At 36.2% G+C, this 14,237-nt stretch overlaps 1 protein-coding gene across 1 annotated transcript in view; it reads right to left on the bottom strand.

Moving 5' to 3' along the window:
* The window catches only part of PSKH2 (protein serine kinase H2), a 28,816-nt gene extending 16,941 nt beyond the window's left edge, over positions 1-11,875 (bottom strand). The window contains exons 1-2 of the mRNA XM_074278936.1: positions 11,649-11,875; positions 5,742-6,408 (exon numbers count right to left, since the gene is read on the bottom strand). Coding sequence (XP_074135037.1) covers positions 5,742-6,408; positions 11,649-11,875 — 894 coding nt within the window. The remainder of the gene's footprint in view (positions 1-5,741; positions 6,409-11,648) is intronic.
* Between the last annotated feature and the right edge of the window lie 2,362 nt (positions 11,876-14,237).

The following is a 14,237-nucleotide window of genomic DNA, read 5'->3' as shown; positions in this document are numbered from 1 at the left end:
CTCTGCTAGAATAAATAAATTCAGAAACTTTAAACTTTTTTTTTCATATTTCTTAATTATGGAGTCTTAATAAAGGCATTATCAAAGGACTTAAAGGAAGAGTTATTTCTAGACAGCATTATAATATTCTGTGCTTTATTCACAATATAGACAAAATAACCAAATATAAATAATAGCTTTCGGACTTTGGACCAAAATGTACCTCCTATATTTCTCTTCCAAGTGATTGAGAAATAGAGTTTTAAGGTTTCACAGACAGTTAAAACTTCTATTCACTCAAGAGCGTGTTTCTCCAACCCTGACATGAACTCTGTGCTACAAATGTGGAAAATAAAAGTCATTACAATGGCCATTTAATGTGAATGTGGTCTCATCTAAAGTCCTTTTCTCTATAAATATGTTTTGGCTCAACTCTTACTGTGTTTATTTGAACCCTTTGACTCAACTGAACAACTCCCTTCTAAAGAATAAATATATATATTTTTCCACCTTTCTTCATTTTCTATAGATAATGAGATTAATTTTAGTAAGAAGTGTTAGGATATAGTAGTATGTATGGGAGGTGAGGGGTTGTTAATATAGAAAGGGTAAAATATTTTAAATGGCCTTAATCTGATTTTGAGTCCAACAACCCAATGTAACATAGGTAGTAAAGTAAGTTTTACTTACTTCATCTGAAAAATAAGGAGATCAGATTAAATGATCTCTAAGATCTCTTTCAATTTTGAGATTTTATTATCTGTGGAACTGATTAAATTCAGAAAACTAATTTCAGGCTAGCTCTCATAAATCAAAAGCTTATACTTTATTGAAACTACTGAAAGCAAATGCTCAGAATAGTAGAATATATGAGATACAAAGATAAGTTCTGTCATGTATTATAATTGAGCGTTCCTGACAACTTCATAAGTTTTTATTAAATGCCTTCTATGAGAAGTAACACTGAAGCATAACATGGTAATACATATGAGAGATTATAATACATAATTCTTACTCTCAAGGAATTTACAATCTCAATGGGAAAATTAAAATGTAATTTATATCTACCCAAGTTTGGGTCAGTTTTATGGGAAAATTGACCTATGTTGTGTAAACAAGAGAGACATCATCTACTTGAGAGAATTTAGAGTGTGATACTATTTAAGGGACTTAATTTCAAGAGTTTCCAGGACATTGGAAAGACATTTTGGAGAACATGGAAAGGGGAACCTCTAGGGAGGTTGTTTGAATAAGAGAGAGACTTTTAAATAGTGGACCAGCCCAGAACCATCTTCAGGATTAATCATTTAGAGATTGCTAAAAGTAGATTTTTTTCTCCTTGTTTGAGTTCAGATTTTTTTCTTATTCTCTGCTTAGGAGCTCATGTATTCTTGTGTATTTGTAAGTATATCTTAATCCGTAAAACTCCAGCTTCTATTTGCTGTTTCATTTGGAAACAGGTTTATTTACTTCATGATTTATGATATTCATTCATGATACATTCATGTAACAAGCATTTGATAGGAAGGACCTAAACTGCCAAATGAAGGTAAGGACTTTACTTAATGATCAAGGGAGAATGTTTGTTTCTAGGCTAGATATTTGAGGAGTGACAAAGATTCAAGTCTCACTGGTAATCATTCTTGGAAACTAGTATGTATGTGCTGTATACTGGTGGTATCAACACAGCTTTTCTCCTACTTTCTAAAAAGATAGGCCAGACCTCATCCATATCATCAGAAGACTGTGTCTAAATATTTAGACAGTCTCACTCATACAGCCATACACATACAAGCCTTACATATAGACATGAAGTAGTTAGGTAATCCTATATCACCTTTTTTTATTATGCTATTAAATGACAAAAATAAGCAATGAAAATAGTATGTGCTATAGGACTTCAAAGGCTGCCAAGAATAAATTTGAATTTGTAAAATTGAGAGGGGGGAGTGGAGAAGAGGAAGAGCATGAGGATATTTTAGGTAAAAAATTGACAATTAAGTGACTCATATAGATCATCAACATCCCAAAATGAAAGAGTTAATCTTCAACTTATAACAGATTTAGTATTAATGTAGAATGAGGAAATGGAATATTACACACAAAAGGGACTTACCAAAATATCTGATATTCATAACAAATTTTTCTCCTCACTTTGTTCAAAGAAAGAATGTATATGTTATTCTCATTCCTTTTCCTATTTAATTAAATGAACAATCACAACTAACAATATGAAAGCAAAATCTATTCCCTATACACGGATAACAGATGCTAATGGATTGCATAGAAAAGGGCAAACAAAAGTATGTAGTCAACAGTGTCCTTGAGCTAGGGATTCATATATGGTCAAAAGGACATTTTTATCTGATACACAAACACTATAAATCAGTGTCTATCTAGCTTCTATTTTGTTGTGATGGTTATTAATATAGCAAAAATTTCATGGATTAAAAATGAGATTATGGAATTATCATGTCCAGATTCTCATTTGTAATAATAATAGATGCCACTTATATAGTGCTTTAAGATTTACAAGACACTTTACAAATATTTCATGTTATCTTCCTAACAACTCTAGGAGATGGATGCTATTATTGTTCCCATTTTACAGAAAAGGAAACTGAGGGCAAACAGGGTGAGTGACTTGCCTAGAATGGCACAGTCAGTAAGTAGCTGAAGCTACATTTAAATTCAAGTCTTCTAATTCCAACTTCAACTCTCTATCCACTTTACCATCTAACCATCCCCTTTCCTTTAACATGAGAAAGAAACCCACGTAGTTTAAGAGACTTGTAAAATATCACATAGTAAGTTGTTATTATTGTTCATCCTTTATTTTCAAAGAGAACTCATGACATCCTGAGGATGATATCTGAACTTGAGCAGGAAATAGAGGTAAGTGAATGAGAAATTTAAAAGATCATCAGCCTCACACTGTCCTCTGGAATCATCAAAGTCCAGTAATAAGACAAAAATCAAGATGACTGTTGATTGTCCAGGATGCTGTTGGTGATCCCAACCTTCCTATATTAAGGTCTTTTCCAGATCACAGTTTGGATGAGGCCATGATCACCAATGACTACAAAACTAGCAATCTGGAGAGGAAGACTCTTAGAGTTTTTGGGTAGAACAGAAAAAAAAAAAAAAAAAAAAAAAAACGCTATTTACTCTCATTCTAAGCCATCAAATGCTAAATAATAAGTTACAAAGGTTTGAGTTGGGGGTCATTATTAACCATTCAGAGAACCTGAGTGATTTAGTTTTAAAGGTTTGTCATGTAGCTCCATTTGAAAGACCATGGACTTATTTTTTCAGAGCTATATTTCAAGAAATCAAAAATTAAACCTGTACAGGGCAAAAAGTAAATTGTCCTAGTTATTTTTACTTTTTTTTAAGAAAAAATAAGAAATAGAAATTTAAAACATTGTTTTTAAAAAGTCTATACTCTAAACTCTAAAATGTCTTACAAAATATAAGTGATCAGAAATTATATTCCTATGGTCAAAGTACCCATATGAAAGGAGAAGGATCACATTTGATGAGGGAAGAAAAAAAGTAAGAGAAGGAAAAATAGTAGTATACCCCGGTTTCTACTTGAATTGGCAAGTTGGATCCCCAAAAGACAGCTACTACTTATTTATGTATGTGTTTATTTATTTTGTTTTTTGAGGCTGGGGTTAAGTGACTTGCCCGGGGTCACACAGCTAGGAAGTGTTAAGTATCTGAGACCAGATTTGAACTCTGGTCCTCCAGAATTAAGGGCTGGTGAAGATAGCTACTACTGATGTGATTATAATCTCAGAAATGCTCTTTGAAGGAGAATAATGTGATTACAATCAGGGATACTGTACCATTTTTCCAAGTTGTCTTGATCATTTAGATTGTCTTAATAATGGGGTGGTAGCCCCTTTAAGATTCCTTGTCTGATCTCCAATTTCCTTTGGGACTGACCTTTGATTTACAATATCTGGTCAAAACCACCCTTTTGTGGGTGGGGAAAGATCTGGATCTGAGCCAGTTTGGGCTATACCCAGCCCCCATTCTAATGATCTGCTCAGATAGCCCAACCCCTACCTGGTGGGTTCTGGCCCTCAAGGAATCAACCTGTGCTCCACCCTATGCCCCTTCAAGCAAATAAAAGAGCCAAGCTGAAATCATCTCTTGGTGGAGAGTTGAAACATGCGGGCACCATGCTTTGCATCACAGACTCTCTGTCCTGCTGCTTTTGGTGTATTTCTTCCTCTATCTGATACCTTTTACTAACCAGACTTTAACCTTGCTTCCAAACCCTACAATAAACCTCTTTTTACCAATCTAGGTTTTCGGGTCTGTAAATTCATTACAGGTCTCGCTACCGCTAGACCTCTTTGTATCCTTGCACCGAATCCAAAGGGGTTGCAGGGGAGCTCCATTTGACTGCCTGTACCTCAATCCTGCTACTAGACCTCAATTAATCCTAATTTTATTGAGGTATAGACCTCATCATTAGGAATATACCTCATCATTAAGGGTATACTTTTTAACTCCAAGATGGCTGTTCTTAGGAGTACTGTATCTTCCATTAGATTATTTTTGGGTTACCTAGGATATACTATAAGATATTTAATATGTATGGGAATGCCTGCCATCTAGGGGAGGGGGTGGAGGGAAGGAGGGGAAAACCTTGGAACAGAAGGGAGTACAAGGGATAATGCATATGTACTGTCAAAGAAAATGTTATAATTATAAAAATTAATAAAAAAAAGATTAGTTTTGGGTTATGATTTTATGACTAAGATATTGATTTCAAAAAGGAATGATTCTGTTTACTCTGATGCTGGCTCTGGTAGGAAGATGCCTAATCCTAATTCCTACTAACCTATAAGCCATAAAACTGGAATATCAGAATATCTTGGAACTGATCCATTAGCATATCAGTATCATTAACTAGCAGAGGCTTTCTATGAAATTGAGTTCAAGCCATAGAAATTAGTATCTTAAAACAATAACCTAACCTCCTCACCCCCAAAAAATCCTTTTACCTCTGTAAATAATATGTTCCCTCCTACTTTACTAACTTCTCTTTTAGATCTTAGCCTACTAGTCAGTGACATAATAATAAAATCTTTGCCTCTTTATTTGGAGAGGGTCTAAGCCTACAATTCTTTTGAGATACCTCACAAAATTGGTCTGGAATCTCAGTATATTTTGGAATTCAGCTTCTAAATCCCATCACTACTACACTCAAATAATATGGTAAAGATGGTTAATACAAAAATAGTTCCCCTAAAACTTGGTTCACTCCTTCTTACAAAGAGATACAACATTTATGAGAAGGGTAAATTTAAATTTAAATTATAATAATAGTGAGGCAAATATATAAGAAATAATGTGCGATAATGGCAGAGCCAGATCCTTGGATTCTAAATTCATTGTTTTTTTCTTTTACACCACAATGACTTCATTAGTCACATCCATTACACATCCATAAAAACCAAAAGTTCCCATAAAAGATTAAAAGTCTCACAAATTGAGAGTCTGGAGCACTGAAGCTGCACTCTGTAACAGACTTGAGGGCCTTCCAGAATACACTGACATTCTTAGCAAACACTTAAAGATCAAACTGAGAATGCCATACCATCAGCACACTCAGCTATTCAGGACTGTGGTGCTGAGTATGGACAAGGGGAAAAGAATTAAGCGTTAAACAATCCAACAACAACTCAGTAATCCAATCAAACTATCCAATAAGCTATGTTAATACACATAAACATGTTACTCACTTCTCCCTTGTAGCTGTACTTGCCCTTTAGAATCTTCCTATAAAGTCTCATGTGGTTTTCATCCTCAAATGGCAGGGAGCCACTCAGTAAAATATATGTTATTACTCCGAGGGCCCACATATCCACTGCGTTTGTGTAGGGTTTTCTGGACAGAATCTCTGGTGCTATGTATTCCGGTGTCCCACAGATAGTATTCATAGACCAATCACCATTTTTGTTACCAGAGGCTGCCAGCCCAAAATCTGTGATTAAGATTTTTGACTCAGCCCCTGGGTGATAGTACAAAAGATTTTCAGGCTTCAGGTCCCTGTGAGTTATTTGCAGACTGTGCAGATACCTTACTCCATCAACAACCATCTTGAGGATTATAATGGCATCTCTCTCTGTGAATGTTCCCTGGGAAATAATTCGATCAAAGAGTTCTCCTCCTGTAGCCAGTTCCATCACTATGTAAACTCGATCCTGGGCTTCAAAGACTTCTATGAGCTGGACAATATTGCAGTGACTGACTCGCCGGAGGACATTCAGTTCTGATTCACATGCTTCTCTGCCTTCCTTCACTCTGGTTTCCACCATTTTTATCGCAAAGGGTTTCTTTGTGAATTTCTGCTCCACTCTCACAACCTTGCTGAAACTTCCTCTTCCGATAAGAGCTTGAATATCATATCTAACGAAAAACAAATAGACTTGTCATCCTCTAACATATACCTCTACAAAATGGAAATTAAAATTTTAATTAGTTTGTTTTCTCTAGCAATCTGAGATTTACAAAATATTTTTCATTCAACCCTGTGAAGTAGATATGTTGTTATTGTTACATGCATTTTACAGATGAAGAAAATGAGATTCAGAGAAGCAAACTGTCTACACAGGTAACTGCCAGAATTTCAACCCAAGATTTCAAGATCATTGCCAAAACATAAATCTGATATTGACCATACTGTCACCTCAGTTGATGTGCTATTTGACTTTGTTAAACTCTACCCCTGCCCCACTTTTAGTCACTTTTCTTTAATTTTTAAAATGCACAGAAGAGAATACAAGAAAAAGACATAATCAGAACAGCTTTGAAAATTAATCTTGAATGTCATTTTAGTTAGTCATTTATTAGTGTGCTGAGACACAAATTGAGGCAATCACACAATCTCTATCCTAAAGGAGATCACATTTTAAATAGACGGGTGGAGAGACAGAGCAACATGCAAATAACTACATATATAAGGCAGATAAAATATAAACGGAAGGTTATTTCAAAGAGAAGGCACAATCAATAGAAGGGGGGAGAGAGGAGATCAAGAAAGGTCTTCTGTAAAAGGTAGGGTTCGGTCTGAGCTTTGAAAGGAAGTCAGGAAATTTAAAAATTTTTAATTTTTTTTTTTTTTAAAGAAAGGAATTCAGGGAAGCTAGGAATCAGAGATGAAGAGGGAAAACATTCTAGGAATGAGGTTGGCAGTAAACAGATATGGAGTATCTTGTGCTAGAAAAAGCAAAACCAATGCTGCTGGATCCTAGAATATTTGAAGGGAAGTAAAGTATAAAAAAACTAGAAAGGTAGGAAGGGCATAGGTTGTGAAGGAGTTTAAAAGTCAAAAAGAGGACTTTATATTTGCTCCTGGAAGCAATAGGGAGTCACTCAAATTTATTAAGTAGAAGAGTGTCATGTTCATTTCTGTGTTTTAGGAAGATCATTTTGACAGCTATCTAGAGGATGGACTTAAGCAGGAAGAAACTTATAGCAGGGATTCCACCCTGCAGGCTATTACAAGAGCCTAAGGTAACACTGCAAAGGTAACACAGACAGGACTGGTCAATATATTGGATAGGGGGAGATGAGAGCAAATGATAAGTCAAGGATGATACTGAGCTTATGAACTGAGAATGGTGGTACCCTGCATAGTAATAGGGAAGTTGGGATTAAGGGAGAATTTGTAAGGAAAAATAATGAATTCTGTTTGGAACATGTTAAGTCTGAGATACCTAATAGTTGGAGATTTGAAACTGGAGGGCAAGAAAAAAGTTTGGATTGAACATATAGAGCTAAAAATTATATAAAGATAATTGAATCCATGGGAGTCACAATTGAACATATTTCATTATACATATAAAATCTTTTTCTGTTCTACTTTGTATAAGGAAATTCTCACATATTTTGCTCAAGCTCAAAACAAAAATAAATGGAAAAAAAATGTGCCCAGAAGTATGATTGTTTATTTATTTATTTATTTATTTCTGAGGCTGGGGTTAAGTGACTTGCCCAGGGTCACACAGCTAGGAAGTGTTAAGTGTCTGAGGTCACATTTGAACTCGGGTCCTCCTGAATTCAAGGCTGGTGCTCTATCCACTGTGCCACCTACCTGCCCCTGATTACTTATTTTTAATGGAAGAGAAAGAGAATATCAGACCAGAAGGTTGCAGACTATCACATATAGTATATAGCTTCTGTTAGTAATAATTAATTTTGCTCTCAAGATAAGCTCCATGAGGGCTGGAACTATCTCACTTTAGTCTTTATAGCCCTTCACTAATTAGCACAGTGCCAGACACATAGTGGACACTTAATAAATTTGTGTTGTTATTAAAAGTCTCTTGAGAACAAGAATTACATATCTTTGTTTCTCTTCAAGTGTTACCAGTATATAGCAATTACTCAATAAATATTTTTAAAATGACTCAAGGAAAAAAGAAAAGTGAGCTATGGCAACAAGCCTCAGGTGCATTCTTTAGGACTCAGAAGCTATCTTCCTATCAAACAGTAAAAACTGAAAGTAATAACTTTTCACAAGCTCCTGCCAACTCCTTAGGTGAGGAAAAGAAAATCCCCAACACCCCATTTGAGAAAATTCATTGATGAAAAAATGTTGCTGACATTTGCTATTTCTAAGCAGTAAACACAAGCTTTAAGAGAATGTAAAATCTTTATCAATAATATAGGTTACTTTCTCGAAGAGAAAGCAACCCAGCCAGGTAAAACAACATCAACTGAAAATAGTTCAAGAGTTCCCCTCCTGACCTGGATTTATTGTGCAATCTTGTGAAATTAAACATTTAGAACATGGAGAAAGGCAATGCTAGGTTCAGGATCTTAAAACCTACTTCACTGCTCTTTTTCACTACAGACAACTGTGTCACAAAAAGAAAAAAGACACACACATATACATGACTTGAAAGGAAAAAAGGAAGGAACATGCAAACTAATAAATAACAAAAAAACTTATGTAATATTTTATATCATAATGAAGATTCCTATTTTAATTTCAATGTACTTTTAAAATGGGGAGGGGATTCTTTCAATTTTTTGCATTTTTATCATCTCTATCCCAATTTATTTCCTTATTTTATACTGCTTAGAGTAAAAAAAAAAAATGATATTTCTACTGACAATGAAAACATCTTTGTTCTAGGAAATGCTTTTTAATTTTCTGGTCAATTAGTTTATCAAACTAGGTAGCAATTTAGCCATCTTCAAACTATTCTTTCTCTTCCTTTTCTGGTTATTTATTCACACAAATATTCATTGTGTTCTCTGAACACAATCACAGGCGGTTTCACTTCTAGCACTTTGTGGACTAAGAAGACATATCAAATACACGTTTTACCTTCACGCTCAAGTAGATGAAAGCATTTTGCAAACACTAATTTATTGCATTCCCCCTTGAACTGAAAGACAGATTCATTTGCTCACTAAATTAATCATCAGTTATCAGACAATAGCATTTTTGAGAGTCCAATCTCATTTGCTAAAATAAAGAATCCTTTAGTCAATAAAGATAAACTGCATTTATTCAGCAAGTATTTAACGAGGATGTCATTGGCATTCAAGGAAAGGGCAAAGTTTTTTAAAAAGTCTTGCTTTAAAATGGTTGAAATGAAATTGGTTCAAGAGGAATGACAAATATTCAGAAGCAATATGCCTGGTCTTACTACATTATAAAACTTAATTTTACTATTTCCCTGGATTCTGATTTTCCTTAATAGATGACAGAATCATAAATTTAGGGTTGGAACCTTAGAGACTAGCTAATAATAATAGCTAGCCTTTATCTAAAGCTTTAAATTTTGCAAAATATATGTGTTATCTCAGTTGATTCTCAAAACAAGTCTGCCTGGAAAGTATAATTATTATACGTTTCCCCTTTCCCCCTTCCTTTTTTGCCTCCTCCCCCCTCCCTTCTCTTTTCCTCCCCTCCCCTGTTTTTTTAAATAGATGAGGAAACTGAGTATCAGGAAGATGGGAGAAAAGGGATTTAAATCTGGGTACCCTGACTCCAAATTGTCACACACACCCACACATACACACATACATTTCACGAAGTGGCCTAGCTTCTGGGAATGAGCTTCTAACTGAACTGTTCTGTTCTTTGGATAACAGTCTATCACTAGGCCCAAAGTTTTGAACCTGGTATAATCTGCCAGAATTCATATTTGGGTACCATGACTTTAAAGAGCCCAGGATCATTTCTACAATATTAGGTGTATGTGGAGGGGGGAAGGAAAAGGAGGTGATAAGGACTTTATTAGAAATACAAAGCCTGAATGTTGTTTTTTTTTTGGGGGGGGGGAAGATGATAAGTATTTTTCAGTGGTCTCTGCTTTATTTTCCCCCACTTCTACGCAGAACAAAACTAAGGCTGTGGCTCCTCTACAACAAAAGCAACCAATAATGCAATTTTCCAACTTCAAAATGTAGTAAATTTTAGATACAGTTCAAGTTAACTACATGCTACAAATTTGGATTTTCTGAACCTAAAGTTAAAGGTGATACACAGCATGTAGAATAAGTACTATTATAAGAGTAACACCATAAGGAAATGAATATGGCTAGTTGGGACTTTAGAACATTACTGAAAGTATAAGAACCCCAAAGAAACTCAAATGAGATAATACAGGCAAAGTCTTGGGGGACTTGGGGGAAAGGGAAGGAAAGAAACATTTTTATAGCACCTACTTATGTGCCAGAAACTGTGCTAACTTCTTTACATATCTCATTTGATCCTCACAAAAATTCAGTGATGTAGGTGCTATTATTACTCATATTTTACAGTGGAGGAAACTGAAGTAGAAATTAAGTTGTTACTCCCCCAGGATCCCCTCACTAGAGTCTGAGGAACTCAGATCTTTCTGACTATAGGTCTAGCACTTTATAATATCATCTGCACTTAAATTTTAAAGTGATATTTAAATGTTTCATGAAAAGGAGGAGAAAGAGGAGGAGGAGGAGGAAAAAGAAGGAAGAAGAGGAGGAGGAGGAGGAGAAGAAGAAGAAGAAAGGAATGGAGTTCAGATTTTCTATGACATAATGAAAAGATGTCTGGACTAAAAATAAGGCAGGTTCTACCCCACAATAACTGGAAAAAAATAATTTAATCACTTTGCCTGTTTCCTTACCTGTAGAAAGAAGAGATTGGACTAGATGTAGGGCTTGGACTTAACGAACCCTAACTTACCTTCTAAACTTTAAACTCTAAACTCCTCTGACCCTATTCCCTATAGAATCCTTTTTGGTTCAAAGGTACTACAGCTCATTATTTGATCTACTCCAGATAGCATGGGAGGTCTTGGGTTAGTTTAAATACAGGGAGCTGATGATAAGTGGAGAGATGCAGGTTACATTGTACTTAATCTCCTAGTCTTGCAGCCAAATGCCAAAAGACCTCCAGGTCACTGGAGTTGTGACCTTAATTTATTCACTCGTAAAACAAAAAGATTATGCAAGACAATTTCAAAGCTCTTTGATTCTAAATTCACTATTTTATATTTTCTAAAGTACTTTAGTTTCCTAAAGTACTTCTTTTTTTCAGAGAACTTTTAACATCTGCTAGCCACCTCTCCATCCCTGTCGAGAAGAGACAATTCTCTGCCCATCACACCGTGCCCCCCAAAGCTCAGGGGATCTCTGAGGTGCTTTACCTGGCTGTGACCCGCGGGTCGAACTTGGCCCGGTATCTGGCCACCTGCATTTTCTGAGCTGCCTCTGCTGCCGCTTCACGAGTTCCCCGATGTCCCATGTGCCCAGCTTCCCCCTGCCCCATCTGCAGCGGACCACAGTTTCCTCTCCCTACTCCTTTTCCCCAGCTCAGGTGAAGGGAAGACCCCGGCAGCTCTGGGACTACTTTGCTACTGGTCCCACAGCCCATAGTCGGTCTGCAGGAACAGAGCCCCTCCCGGAGTAGCAATTAAGTAGGGGACAGACAGGGGACTGACACTTCTGAGACACTTGTGAGGTTTCCCAGGGAAACCGCCCATTTATCCATTCAGGAGACCGAATGCCTTTCTCTTCTATTTTACAACTGGGAGAGGGGGAGGGCACAGGAGGAAGAACTGTGTCACTGCCCCAGGTCCTAGAGCTGGTGGTTAGCTGCTGCCCTTCCTCCCTTCCCCTTACCCCGGACCTGAGTCGAGCCTGAAGCAGGAGCCGAGGAGCACACCTGGTTACACACACACACACACACACACACACACACACACACCTCTCAGCAGCTTCTCTTCTTCCTGGTCAGAGACAACTTTGGCACTTATAAAATCCAAGATTTTGTTTTGAAAAGATAGTCCCTCATATCTGTCATTTGTAAATGCTCACAGAGAGATTACCCCTGTTATTATAAGTTGATTGGAATTTATTATTAGAGGTAGCTACTTCTTCTTCTGTCTAAAAATAAAAATAAAAAGGGGGATGTGGCCTAAGGTCACTTCCAACGCCGGTATTTTATGATCTCAAAGAACAGGGAGTAAGAGCATCACCCCTCTGATTACTAATTGAGCTATCATAAGGTCTGTATCTCTCTCATAGGCTGAGTATAATAAAAAATGACAGTATCACAAGGTTTACAATTTTCTTTACAAACTGAGGCAAGTAATAAAAACGAAAGTATGATAAAAGTTTGCAAAGTGTTTTCTTCACAACACTGAGCAGGTAGAAAAAACATAATTATCCTGTAAACTTTTTACAGATTTAAGAAATTACAGTTCTTGATCAGAGAAATGCAAATTAAGACAACTCTGAGATATCATTACACACCTGTCAGATTGGCTAAAATGACAGGAACAAATAATGATGAATGTTGGAGGGGCTGTGGGAAAATTGGGACACTGATGCATTGTTGTGGAGTTGTGATAGAATCCAGCCATTCTGGAGAGCAATCTGGAATTATGCCCAAAAAGTTATCAAACTGTGCGTACCCTTTGATCCACCAGTGTTACTACTGGGCTTATATCCCAAAGAAATACTAAAGAGCGGAAAGAGACATATATGTGCCAAAATGTTTGTGGCAGCTCTTTTTGTTGTAGCTAGAAACTGGAAGATGAATGGATGTCCATCAGTTGGAGAATGGTTGGGTAAATTATGGTATATGAAGGTTATGGAATATTATTGCTCTGTAAGAAATGACCAGCAGGAGGAATACAGAGAGGCTTGGAGAGACTTACATCAACTGGTGCTGAGTGAAATGAGCAGAACCAGAAGATCACTATACACTTCAACAACAATGCTGTATGAAGATGTATTCTGATGGAAGTGGTTATCTTCAACATAAAGAAGATCCAACTCACTTCCAGTTGATCAGTGATGGACAGAAATAACTATACCCAGAGAAGGAACACTGGGAAGTGAATGTAAACTGTTAGCACTACTGTCTTTCTACCCAGGTTACTTATACCTTCGGAATCCAATTCTTACCATGCAACAAGAAAATTGGATTTACACACATATATTATATCTAGGTTAAATTGTAACACATTTAATATGTATGAGATTACCTGTCATCTAGGGGAGGAAGTAGAGGGAGGGAGGGGAAAATTTGGAAAAATGAATACAAGGGATAATGTTTAAAAAAAAAAAAAAATTAGGGGTATCTAGGTGGCACAGTGGATAGAGCACCAGCCTTGAATTTAGGAGGACCAGAGTTCAAATCTGACCTCAGACACTTAACACGTCCTAGCTGTGTGACCCTGGGCAAATCACTTAACCCCAGTCTCAAAAAAAAAAAAAAAAAAAATTACTCATGCATATATACTGTCAAAAAATTATAATTATAAAATTAATAAAAATAAAATAAAATAAAAGCTAAAAAAAAAAGAAAAAGAAAGAAATTATGGTTCAAAGGAGGATGCCCACAGGCACACAGAGCTAAAAAACAGTGGAATTGGGCTTTGAACCTAGCAATCAGGAAAAATAGTCACCAAAAGCTTTCCTAGGACTTTGGACGTTTTTTCACCTTCGTTTCTTGCATTTGTGGTATGGTAGACCATTTTACTTTTAATCAGGGAGGCCTGGATCCTGAATCCTGCCTCACACATTTAATTACTTTATCTGTAACTTTAAGCAAATCATTTAATCTCTTTCGTTTTGTATTCTTCATCTGTAAAATGGGGATAATATTAGGCCCTATCGCTCTCAAATAAGATATAAAATACTTTGTAAAATTAAAGTACTTGTCTGTAGTTAATTCCCATTGCATTTGGCTTGAAAATTGTGACTTAACTTAAAAACTTAACTATAGT

This window comes from Sminthopsis crassicaudata, chromosome 1 (assembly GCF_048593235.1).
Source record: "Sminthopsis crassicaudata isolate SCR6 chromosome 1, ASM4859323v1, whole genome shotgun sequence".
In the NCBI taxonomy this organism is placed as follows: Eukaryota; Metazoa; Chordata; class Mammalia; order Dasyuromorphia; family Dasyuridae; genus Sminthopsis; species Sminthopsis crassicaudata.
Note: the sequence above shows the minus strand (reverse complement) of the source record. Positions and strands in the feature narration are given on the sequence as shown.